General features: G+C 40.4%; 1 protein-coding gene across 3 annotated transcripts in view; it reads right to left on the bottom strand.

Moving 5' to 3' along the window:
* Nucleotides 1-6,406, bottom strand: part of fap (fibroblast activation protein, alpha) — a 77,302-nt gene extending 70,896 nt beyond the window's left edge. For 2 of the 3 annotated variants that reach the window (XM_060827879.1, XM_060827881.1), the window contains exons 1-3: nt 5,833-5,900; nt 5,412-5,541; nt 5,030-5,117 (exon numbers count right to left, since the gene is read on the bottom strand). In XM_060827879.1, coding sequence (XP_060683862.1) covers nt 5,030-5,117; nt 5,412-5,417 — 94 coding nt within the window. In that variant the 5' untranslated portion in view covers nt 5,418-5,541; nt 5,833-5,900. Of the gene's footprint in view, nt 1-5,029; nt 5,118-5,411; nt 5,542-5,832; nt 5,901-6,351 lie in introns of those variants that run through there. The other variant, XM_060827880.1, reaches the window with a different exon arrangement.
* Nucleotides 6,407-13,367: the final 6,961 nt, after the last annotated feature.

The raw sequence follows: 13,367 nt of genomic DNA, 5'->3' as shown, positions 1-13,367 counted from the left end.
ATGCAAGCTCACATCAAATAAGATTAAAAGTATTTTAAAAAAGTACAACAGCCTTCTCTCAAGTTAACTCATATTTCACAAAAATGAATAGAACATCTCTTCCCCAATAGATCTATAGAAATGCATCAGTTTGTGACTCCAGTACTTAATAAAAACAGACATCATGGCTAGGCATTATTGGCAGCCCTACTCTGATGAAGAACATTATGCTTTTCAGCAGTGACTATTTATAATCATTTACTTTTTAAAATATATGTGATTGATATTCAGTGATATTTATAGAGATTAAAGCTGAAAATGTGTTGCTGGAAAAGCGCAGCAGGTCAGGCAGCATCCAAGGAACAGGAAATTCCTTGTGCCCGAAACGTCGAATTTCCTGTTCTTTGGATGCTGCCTGACCTGCTGTGCTTTTCCAGCAACACATTTTCAGCTCTGATCTCCAGCATTTGCAGACCTCACTTTTTACTCGAAGATTTATAGAGATTAAAGCCAACTCATGATTGGAGGTTAAGGTGTTAACAGACGAACGTTTGAAGGAGCTGTAAATCCACTCGGCAAATGATAGCTTCAGGGTAATTTTGTCATCCTAGTAATGCAGAGGTCCAGACCTGGAGATATGGGTCCAAATCCTACCACAACAATTGGTGGAACTTGAATGCAATTCATATATTTGGAATCGAAAGCTAATCTGAGGAGCATTGACCATGAAGTTATCATTATCCATCTGGCTCATTAAGGTCTTTCCTTGGGAAAGGAAGTCTGCCATACACGTGACTCAAGATCCATACAAACTGGTTCTCTTTTAATTGCCTTCTGAAATGGCCTAAAAAGCCATCCATTTCATGATGATGATGGATGGTCAAAAGATGCTACTCTCAGTGGTGCCACATTTCGAGAGAGAATTTGAAAAAAGTGTACACTTTTATAAGGTTCAAATCCATTTTAATCAAATGAGTTAATTAATTGTGCAAAATATTATACTAAATAATGTCAATAATATCAAGTACCACAATATCAGTAATTTCAAAGATCAGCAAAATGCTACAAAATAAATTGAAACAATTTGAAACAAATAGATATTATTTTGATTCTTGATAACGAAAGGATGCTATTGTAATTGCTTTCTGTCCGGCTTGACAGACTGTACCCTCTCAGACCTTGTATATGCACCACATTAATTACATCTATTCCAAAATTCCAGGAAAAGCACCAAATAAAGTTTCAAAGTAAAATGTTTTGGGAAACAATATAGCTTCTGAATCTCCCTCATAAAATAAGTTACTTGATCTAACCACAACATTTCTTCGCAATTCTACTATCTTTATTCTTGAAAAGCATGATCTAAATGCCTTTACTGTGATGAAGGTTTCAGTATAGTATTAGGTAGGAAATTCCAAGTTATTGACCAAAGGCAAATTGTGCAGTATCTAATAGGTAAGGTGGTCATGAACTATGTAATATCAATGGAAATTCTTATAAATACAATTAGAAAACTTGAAACATCCAAGAACCTAATAAATCTGCATTTCAAACATAGTGATATTGATATTGCAAAAACCTTTTTTCCCCAAAGAAAACCCTTAAATGATCATGAAATTGTGACAAAAAGAAATCCTTCTCAAATTGCAAAGACTGACAATGTTATCATAACTGTTTAAAACTGAGCTTTCATACCCATGAACAACTGTGGCAGTAGATCACTGCTTTTGAAACACAGCCTTACATTCATGATGGTCATAAATTTTAGCAGCTACAGACAATTAAGATGAAATAACAAAATGTATCTTTTCCATTGCAAAACAAATTTCCAGTCAGTCAATCAGTGGAGTAAAACAAGTGAAACAGCTTTCTTTTAAATGTTTTGTAGCAGAACAATTTTTCTCAAAGATGAAGTTTTTGTGACATTTAAACCACAGTCCATAACAGGACAGGAGGGTTTCTGAAAATATTTTCTCAGTTTTGAATCCATTCTGCCACATTTTCCAATGTAAAAATGAGTCTAACGGATCTCAGTGAAACAGTGCTGGTCACAATATGATGGATAACCTGTTTTTCCAAGTAAAGCATTAGGGCAAATCATAACATTTATAGAGTCATAGAGATATACAGCATGGAAATAGACCCTTCGGTCCAACTCATCCATGCTAACCAGATATCCTAACCTAATCTAGTCCTATTTGCCAGCATTTGGGCCATCTGATGAAGATTCCATTGTACTCTGAGGTAACCTTCTTTGCTGTCCACTACACCTCCAAGTTTGGTGTCATTTTAAAACTTACTAACTATACCTCCTATGTTCACATCCAAATCATTTATATAAATGATGAAAAGTAGTGGACCCAGCACTGATCCTAGTGGCACACCACTGGTCACAGGCCTCCAGTCTGAAAATCAAACCTCCACCTCTGTCTTCTACCTTAGATCTAGTTCTGTATCCAAGTGGCTAGTTCTCCCCATATTCCATGATATCTAACCTTGCCATCCAGTCTCCTATGAAAAGCCTTGTCAAACGCCTTACTGAAGTCCATATAGATCATTTCCACCACTCTGCCCTCATCAATCCTCTTTGATACTTCTTCAAAAAAACTCAATCAAGTTTGTGAGACATGATGCCCCAAGCACAAGACTACGATGACTATTCCTAATCAGTCCTTGCCTTTCCGAATACATATAACTCCTGTCCCTCAGGATTCCCTCCAACAACTTGCCCACTACCAATATCAGGCTCACTGGTCTATAGTTCCCTGGCTTTTCCTTACCCCTTTCTTAAAGAGTGGCACCATGTTAGCCAACCTCCAGTCTTCTGGCACCTCACCTGTGACTATCGATGATATAAATATCTCAGCAAAGGGCCCAGCAATCACTTCCCTAGCTTCCCACAGAGTTCTAGGGTATACCTGATCAGGTCCTGGGGATTTATCCTCTTTCATGCTTTTCCAGCACCTCTGTAATATGGACGTTTTTCATGATGTCACTATCTATTGCCTACATTATGTATCTTCCATGTCCTTCTTTACAGTAAACACTAATGCAAAATACTCAGCTAATATCTCCCCCATCTCCTGCGGCTCCACACAAAGGCTGCCTTGCTGATCTTTGAGGGGCACTACTCTCTCCCTAGTTACCCTTTTGCCCTTAATGTATTTATAAAAACCCTTTGGATTCTCCTTAGCCCTATTTGCCAAAGCCAACTCATGTCCCCTTTTGCCCTCCTGATTTCCATCTTAAGTATACTCCTACTACTTTTGATGTATACGGTTTTAAGGATTCACTTGATCTCTGCTGTCTATATCTGACATATGCTTCCTTCTTTTTCTTAACCAAAACCTCAAATTTTTTAAAAATACAGCTATATATAAAACAATATCCAACAGGGACATTTGTAGCTGGAAAAACATTAAAAGCTTGCCTTTCAATGCAGACTTCCTCAGTGGGAAGCGCAACTCTAGAACTCTGAAGGGGCAGGGATTAGGGATTTTAGCGATTCTAAAATCCAGTTCAGCACTCATAAGGACAGCCGAGGAAGTGGGGTGCTGGTGGCGAAGTGAGGTTTACCAAATTACATGTAGGACTCAGAAATCATGTCCCACACTTTCAAATAGATCTCAAAACCAAGAGAGGGAGCAGAAAAGACTTGTTACAACACAAGGAATGACAGATTTCAGTTATTTGTTGAGAGAAAGTGGATTTTATTCCTTACATTACAAAGTTTAAGAGGATATAAGATAGGGGTGTTGAAATTCATGAATAGTTTTGATCAAGTTTCCATTGGCATAAGAGTTAACGAAAGGACACATTTTTAAACAAAGGCAGCAAATGCTAGAGCAACTCAGCAGGTCTGGCAGCTTCTTTGGCAAGAAAAACAGTGTTAATATTTTGAGTCTAGTGACCCTTCATCATAACACTGCACTCAAAACATTAGCTCAGTTTCTGTCTCCACAGATGTTGGCAGACCTGCTGAGTTTCTCCGGCACTTCCTGTTTTTGTTTCAAGTTTCCAGAACTCATTTTCCCTGTTTTATTTGACCTAGTTTTAAAGGTGGTAGACAACAGAGTGAAAGGGGACATGAGGAAATATTTTACTCTCAGCAGACTGTAGTGATCTGGAATGTGCTGCTCAAACTGATATTTTGAAAAGGATGGAAACAGTATGTTTTTTCAAAGGGAACTGGATAAATATTTAAAGGGGATAAATTAGGGAGTATATCGATTTGTATTGCTGTACCAAAGAATCAGGTCAGACACCACAAGAAAAATTACTCTCTTATGTGCCGTACCAGCATTCCTTGTTTGTTGTAATAATCGTATTCTTTTGCAGCTCGCTGTTTTAATTTGAAGGAAAAATTGGTTTTAATTTGTAGTTTTGATTTAAACCTTGCAGGATTGTGAAGAGGTTTCTCCCAATCCTGAAATGTTAATAAAGATCTAGAATGTGAAAGGTACACCCACATATGTTCTGCAATTTGTAGTAGCCAGTGATAAGAAAATTAAAGTAATACTGTGTCAGAAAATGTCATATACAAGTGCAATAGGCAGAACTAGTAAAGCAAATTGAAAACTATTTTTAACAAAAGATTAGAAATATAAAATATGGGGTATCAATAAAAAACTTACAGTCGATGAAGTACAATATCATAAACAATTACTTATCGAGTTGATTGGCTTAATGTCCCATATCTGTGCCATTATAAATCCAATTATTCGATCTTTCTAACTACATGTAAAATTCGCACTTTGGTGAATTCCTCGCCTCATTGAAATTGTGTACGTGGTATGAAAGTATCTGCACTGCAAATATCAGTCAACATTTACCAAGGATGTGTTTAGAGAAGCATTGATAACTTTTGCAGATTCAACGCACTGTAACACATTAGATTGACATAATAGGAGCAACAGAGCTCTGTGCAATCTTGTGTTTTTCCATCAATTTCTGCTGGTTCGTGGAAAAATCAACAAATTTTCTACAAATAAGAACTGGGGACATCACGAATGACGTGCTCCGATATCTAAACAGCTTTAAACTCACTTACTGTTTCCGACCAGAACTGCAATGGGAACCACGATCACGATGATGACGACAGCAGTTGCAATGACCCCCAGCACAGCTTTGAAAACGGTCTGAAATGCAAAGAATTCATGGGAAAGGAGTACGTTGGAAACACCCTGCCAAACCAGTGCTCCTTCATTCCCCGTTAGGAGTTAAACTCGCGAAAAAAAAAACTCCATTATGATTCGACTAGAATTCCGCTTTGTACAAAGTTATAGGAACGCCACCCCAGTATAAACTCCTCTTTCAAATGCATCTAACGTGAAAACATTTTAAGTGGCTAAAACTTTGCATCAGATTCTGATTGTACTGCATTAAAACAACCTTTCGCACCGTGAGATGATGATGTCGCGCTGGTTACTGACCTTCATGTTTGGTTAGGCTTGTTCTTTGGCAGAAAGTGTAAACTCCGTTACGTTTGATCCCTCTTGAACCGTGGCAGAGGCAGGAAATACAGAAAAGTAGCTGGCTGATCCTTACCCAACGGGTCATAAACTGATAGCAAATAAAAAAAAACTTTACATGCCCTCGGAATGTGCCTAGTCTTTCTTAGTTCAGTAAACTATCGTTAAATATTATCTACAGTATTGTGGTTGATCGTTTACGGGTCGTAAATGCAAAGGTTAACTGATAGCAAGTGTAATGTTTCTGGTAAGGTACATTCTCTACACGGGTACATATAAGGGAGACAATGATGAAATTGTCATTGCGGAACTATTTATTTTAAGTTCAGAAATGAAAAACATGTTGGTGTGGGTAGAACAGCTGCTTCAATAACAGGCTTACCATTCGGATCGGGTTCACCCAACTCAGAGATTCACAAAAAGGCTAGCGTCTGCTAAAGCAACACTACGTTTTGGCTTACTGAGCAAAAAAAAAGGCAGATTTTTTTTAACTTTTCAATAGTGTGACCTCATCTGAAACGACAAGAAATTGTCTTGCAGAAATTTATTACTAATCCCAAAGCAGGATTAATAGTACACAATATTGATGTATGTTTATTTAGCATTGTTAGTGCTTCGTTATTAAAGGGGGTGGGGTAGTTGGTTAAAAAAAACTTTTTCTGTCCCATTTGGAGCGCAAGTTTGCAGCTGGTAAATGCCGCGCCTAAATGTTCCCCTTGAGGTGAGTTAATTAAAGCTCCTCATGTGTACTGATGTTTCATTTAAAACAGTCGATATCAATCAAGGGGATAAATACACCAGCAAAAATTTCGAATCCAAACAAAAAATATCCCTCATGGAGTAAGAGTTACAAATGTAAGGCACAGAACAGAAATTTAAACAAAATACTGGAATTACATACGTGATGAAGATAAATAGTACATCTCTTCATGCCCTTGAGTATTATTTAACTGCCGGCCCAGCTCTTTCGTGAACAATATGAAATAAATTAAACACGCAAGTACCCAAACATCTGTCAGAACCCAGCAAAATCTACAGAATCTATAGATTTAATCACGGAACTAAAGCATTCGGGGTTTAATGATATTGCTGATATAAGAAACTCTCCCTGGCTGCTATGTTTATTACCTAATCATGGCAGTGTTACTGCATAGGAGAAGGCCATTCGGCCAATGTGCCTGTACTGACTTATTAAATGAGCATCATTACCCAGTGGCAATCTCCTGTTTTTCTCCCCCACATTATTGCTCTTCCTCATTAGTTTTACCCAAATCATCATCCTATGTCATGATTAGATGATTAGACTTACAGTGTGGAAACAGGCCCTTCGGCCCAACAAGTCCACACCGACCCGCCGAAGCGCAACCCACCCATACCCCTACATTTACCCCTTACCTAACACTACGGGCAATTTAGCTTGGCCAATTCACCTGACCCGCACATCTTTGGACTGTGGGAGGAAACCGGAGCACCCGGAGGAAACCCACACAGACACGGGGCGAACGTGCAAACTCCACACAGTCAGTCGCCTGAGTCGGGAATTGAACCCAGGTCTACAGGCACTGTGAGGCAGCAGTGCTAACCACTGTGCCACCGTGCCGCCCATGTCCTTTTGGGTGTGTCAATCAAAATTACCTCACCACCTTATCAGACAGCAGTCCACTCACTCACTTATGACTGAGTGAAAAACATTTCCTTGCTTACTTTGCACATCCCTTTAAATCTATGCCCTCTTGTTCTTGTTCCTTTTACACATAAGAAGTTTCTTCCCATGTATCCAGCCCGCTCATGATCCTGAAAATCTCTATCAGATCTCCTCTTGGCTGTGTTTTCTCCAAGGAGAACAGTCCGAGCTTCTTCAAGCTATTCTCATAACTGAGCTGCCTCAACCTTTTCTTGTAAACCAGATCAGAATTCTCTCCAGTGCGTTCATGTTCCCTATATGGTAGCACCCAGGATTGTATGCAATTCTCTAACTGAGGCCTAACAAGTGAACATATTACAAATAACACTGTACATAATGACTGGGGGAGTTCTTTGTCAAAACATTAGAAGCTCATAGTCAGTAGTAGATTCCTAAAGCCTGATTTTATTATTTAAGTATGTGTCCATCTTGAATGGGCTCAAATCTGGGCCAGAGAGTTGCACAGCATGGAAGCAAGCCATTTGGCACATTATCGAAGAATGTGGTGCTGGAAAAGCACAGCCAGTCAGCATCTGAGGAGCAGGAGAGTCAACATTTCGAGCATTAGCTTTTTTATCAGGAATGAGGCTTGGGGGCTGAGAGATAAATGGGATGGTGGGGGGGGGGGGAGTAGAACTGGGGGAAGGTAGCTGGGAATGTGATAGGTGGATGAAGATGAGGGGTGATGGTGATAGGTCGGAGAGGAGGGTGCAGTGGATAGGTGGGAAGGAAGATGGACAGGTAGGACAGTTCAAGAGGGTGTGCTGAGTTGGAGGGTTGGATTTGGGATAAGTTGGGGGAGTGGGGATGAGGAACCTGATGAAATCCACATTGATCCCATGTGGTTGCAGGGTCCTAAGGCAGAAGATGAGGTATTCTTACTCCAGGCATCAGATAGCTAGAGTTTGCTGGTGGAGGAGGCCTAGAACTTGCATATCCTTGGCGTAATTGGATGGGGAGTTAAAGTGTTCAGCCACAGGGCAGTGGGGTTGCTTAATGTGTATGTCCCACAATTCCACTATAGAAGATCCCAGATGGCTTCCTTCTTCAAATACTATAATTTCCACTCCCATGTGGTCAACGATGCCCACCAGTGCAACTCCTCCACTTCTCACACTTCCACCCTTAAACCCCACACCTCCAATCACAACAAGAATAGAACCCCCCGCCGTCCTCACCTTCCACCCCACCAACCTCTAGATACAATGCATCATCCTTTGCCTACAGTGAGATCCCCACCACCAAGGATATAATTTCCTCCCCACCCCTCATCTGCATTCTGGAGAGACCAATCCCTCCGTGACTCCCTTTTAGGTCCATGCCCCTCATCAACTCACCCTCCACTCCCAGCACCTTCCCCTGCCACCGCAAGAAGTGCAAAACCTGTGCCCACAACTCCCACCTCACCTCTATCCAAGGCCCCAAAGGATCCTTCCACATCTGACAGAGATTTACCTATACTTCCACACATGTCACCTACTGTGTCTGTTGTTCTTGATTTAGTCTCCTCTCTATTGGGGAGACAGGACACCAACTTGCAAGTGCTGTGGCCAATTACTATAACTCTCCTTTTCACTCTGCCAAGGACATGTAAGTCCTTGGCCTCCTCCACCGCCAAAGTCTAGCCACCTGACACCTTGGAGGAAGAACATCTCATCTTCTGCCTTAGGACCCTCCAACTACACAGGATCTATGTGGATTTCACCAGTTTCCTCATTTCCTCTCCCCCCCCATCTTATCCCAGATCCAACTTTTCAACTTGGCAGCTCCCTCTTGACCTGTCCTATCTGTCCATCTTCTTTCCCACCTATCTGCTCCACCCTCCTCTTCAACCAATCACCCTCATCTTCATCTACCTATCACATTCCCAGCTACCTTCCCCCCCCCAGCCTCATCCCCCTCCCATTTATCTCTCAGCCCCCTTGTAACACCCCCTTCTACAACGCCCTCATTCCTGATGAAGGGTTTATGCTTGAAACTTCAACTCTCCTGCTCCTCAGATGCTGCCTGACATGCTGTGTTTTTCCAGCATCACCACTTTTGACCCTGATCTCTATCATTTGCAGTCCTCACTTTCTCCCATTTGGCCATTATGCCTATGCTCACTCATTGAAGGAGCTATCCAGTTTCATTCCACACTTAACTTGTCTTTGCATACCCTGCAAATTAATTCTCTTAAATGGATGATCTGTTGAAAGTACCTGTTGAATCTGGTTGGATCATATTTTTACATAGTATATTTGAGATCATAACAAAGCTCAACTGTGCAATAACAAGTTCCATTACTACACCTTATAGTTCTTTTGGAAATTATTTAAATCTACGGCCTTTTGATTAAAACCCATTTGCCAGATGGAAAAGCTTCTTCCTATGTGTTCTATCAAATGGTTTCATAACCTAACTCAGTTTACTGCTACACAAAACGTAACTTGTTTCTGATGTGTGGTGACATTTGCATAATTAATTTTAAGGCTGCAGGTATTTTCTAATCAACCTGCTCAGAGATTGCACACCTCCTGGCGTAGGTGGGATTGAATCTAGATCTCCTGGTCAACAGTTGAGGACACTACCACTGCACCACAAGAGCCCTCCAATTTTGAAACTGCAATGAATGTCAGGTGACAATGACTGCTCAGTCTTATTAACACCTGCATCTTGCACCTTAGACTAACCAAGCTGTGCTAAAACAAAGTCCAGGACCTCTCTTGGGGAAAAAAAGTAAATTGTGTCTTTTCTTTGGAAGAATGTGGTTGGCATTTTTAAAAGCATTAAAACACAACAATATTTATTTCATAATTTGTGATTGGTGAAATAATGTTTCAGGTACATATTATTGTGACGAAGATTATGTGAATATATTTTGCTAGTCATTTCAGAAATTATACAAATTTATACTGTTTACCAACTCCTTACTGGAAAGATCTCATTCTCTAAAGATCTCAGCATGACACTTCTATGCACAAATTGCCTGCCAATATGTCATTGCATTGATATGCAGTCTGATTATTGGAAGTATATATTTGGTAGTGGATTAATATGCAAATATATAAAGTTCTTAAAAATTAAAAGGAGATTGAGAATGAATTGCTGTTTGCTTACAGTTAACACTGAAGTGTGAAAATCATTCAGCAACTTGTGGAAATTCCCAATTCACAACATATCTTTTTCTCTCAGCAAGATGTTAGATAATTCACACCTTAATAATCATGGACATATTATACTCACCCTTATTTTGCCAGCAAAGTCTAGACCAAGCAGGAGCTGGAGCTGGAGAGGTGAATCACATTCTCAGCTTTTACCTGTGAAATACTGGAAATGTTTGAGAAGAACAACAATGGACTGCAGTTACTTATTTGCAATTCTCACTGTCACATCTCAGTACATCACTCAGTCAGAAATTCAGTTTCAACAAAACTAAAAGAAAGCTAATAGGGGATTCTTCTTACAACTGCATCCCTTCAAAAACAAACTTTTTGCAAACAAAGTTAACAAGAAGGTTTTCTTTGAACTCACTGTCTAAACTCATTCCTTCATGACGAATATCAGATATATTCAGTATATTAGCCCAATGCAGTTTCACAGTTTCATTCTGCATTTCACTTTATTTCATCACATCTGCTTTCAAGCGCAGTATTCAGCATACATGCTTTTTGATTTGAACATAATTGCAACACTGGATACTTCACATTTAGCAAATGTTTTGTGTGTGAGTTTGCTGTTTTCAACTTAAAAATTGTGTAGCATGAAATCTCAAATTGTTTCACACTCTGTCACTAAATCACACATAACCTTCATGTGATTTTGATGGTCTCCTCTTGACCTGTGGTCTATTTATTGTCTCAAGACTTCTGGTCATTATATCAGAATTAGTTATCCCTTCTGGAACCAATGTTTTTTCTATCTTGAAGTTGTCTACCTTGCATTAGCTTTGTTGCCATGGACATCTACATTGCTGGATATCAACTTCACTTAGCTCCTACATCTGGTTCATACCGTCATATTCCCCAGTCTACCATTACCATCAAGCTACGGGATCAATCCTGGTTCAATAGAGAGTGCAGGAGGGCATACTAGCGGCAGCACCAGGTATATCTGAACACGAGGTCTCAACCAGGCGAAGCATCCTTACAGGACTACTTGCACGCCAAACAGTATAAGCAGCAAATGATAGACAGAGCTCAGTAATCCCACACCAATGGATCAGAGTTACATTCTGCAGTCCTGCTACATCCAGTCATGAAACAACTCACTGGAAGAAGAGGATCCACTAATAACCTAATCCTCAATGATGGAAAGGCCCAGCACATCAGTGCAAAAGATAAGGCTGAAGCATTTGCAACAATCTTCAGCCAGAAGTATCAAATGGATGATTCATCTCAGTCTCCTCTAGTAGCCTCCAGCATTCCAGAAACCAGTGATGTGATAACAAGAAATGGTTGAAGTCACTGAATACTGCAAAGGCTACAGGCCCTGACAACATTCCAACAATAGGATTGAAGACTTGTGCTCCCGATCTTGCTGCTTCCCTAGCCAAGCTCTTCCAGTACAGTTACAACACTGGTATCTACCAGACAATGTGAAAAATTGCCCATGTATGTCCTGCACATTAAAAAAAAGGACATATCAACCCAGCTAATTATCACCCCATCAGTCTACTATCGATCATCAAGAACGTGATGAAGGTGTCAACAATTGTGTTATTAAGCAGTACGTGCTCAGCAATAACTTGCTCAGTGACACCCAGTTTGCATTTCACCAGCGCCAATCAGCTCCTGACATCATTACAGGATAATGGCTCAAACGTAGACAAAAGAGCTGAATTTCAAAGTGAGATGAGATTAACAGCCCTTGACACCAAGACTACATTCACTTAAGTGTAATCAAGGAGCTTCTGCAAAACTAAAATCAATTGGTATCAGTGCAAACTCTCCAGTAGTTAAAGTCATACCTGGTGCAGAGGAAGGTGATTGTGGTTATTGGAGGTCAGTCATCTCAGCTCCAGGACATCTGTGCAGGAGTTCCTCAGAGTAGTCTCCTTGCCCAATCATCATCAGCTACTTCATCAATGACCTTCCCTCCAATATCAGGTCAATGATTTCACAATGTTAAGCACCATTCGTGACTCCTCAGATACTGAAGCACTCCATATTGATATGTCACAAGATTTGAACAAATCCAAGTGGCAAGTAACAATTGCACCACACAAATGCCAGGCAATGACCATCTCCAATCAGAGACAACCAAATCACCGCCTCTTGACATTCAATTTACCATTACTGAATCTCCCAGTATCAACATTCTCAGGGTTATTATTGACCAGAAACTCAGTTGGACACACCGCATAAACACAATAGCCAAAAGAGTAGATCAGAGGCTAAGAATACTAAGCAAGTAACTAACCTCTTGACTCCCTAAGCCTGACCACCATCTACAAGGCACAAGTCAGGAGTATGATGGAATATTCCCCACTTGCCTGGATAATTGCAGCTCCAACAACACCATACAGGACAAAGCACCCCACTTGATTAGTACCAAATCCACAAGGGTCTGCACCCTCCACCACTGATGCTCAGTAGCCGCCGTGTATCACAATTACAAGATGTACCTTCCAAGCCTCCAACCACTTACATCCAGTAGGACAACAGCAATGGGTATATGCTGGACCACCACCTTCAAGTTCCTTCCTAAGCCACTCAGCGCCTTGACGTTGAAATATATTGTCCTTCCTTCACTGTCGCTGGATCAAAATCCTGGAAATCTCTCCCTAATGGTATTGTGAGTCAACTCAGACCAGGTAGATTGTAGTGTGTCAAGAAGACAGCTCACCACCACTTTCTCAAGGGCAGCTAGTAATGCCTGTGGCTCATAAAATGAATAAACAAAAAGAAAAATCTTCTACTGTTGTTTTTTTAACCAAGGTACATTTTGAGGCATGAGGAGTTTCTGTCATACAATACTCCGTCTGGACACTGTAGGCATATAGTTTACCACTTGATGACTGCATGTGGTTTGGGGTAACTTGGGTGAGTGAGTGGCAGGATATCGGCCTCTGTGGAGTTATTTCACTTTCCATAACTATTTAACCCACTACACATAATCAAACTAATGTTTACTCAGCTCTGGCACCTTTACATATATTTTACGTCCAAATGGCATCTCAGCTTGTCTCTTGTACATGGCAGCAACAACACCATTCAAACCTTGGCCCTCAACCTGATCAATCCTCATCTGTT

This window comes from Hemiscyllium ocellatum, chromosome 7 (genome assembly GCF_020745735.1).
Source record: "Hemiscyllium ocellatum isolate sHemOce1 chromosome 7, sHemOce1.pat.X.cur, whole genome shotgun sequence".
NCBI lineage: Eukaryota > Metazoa > Chordata > Chondrichthyes > Orectolobiformes > Hemiscylliidae > Hemiscyllium > Hemiscyllium ocellatum.
The sequence above is the reverse complement of the archived record's forward strand: the minus strand, read 5'-3'. Positions and strand labels throughout refer to the sequence as shown.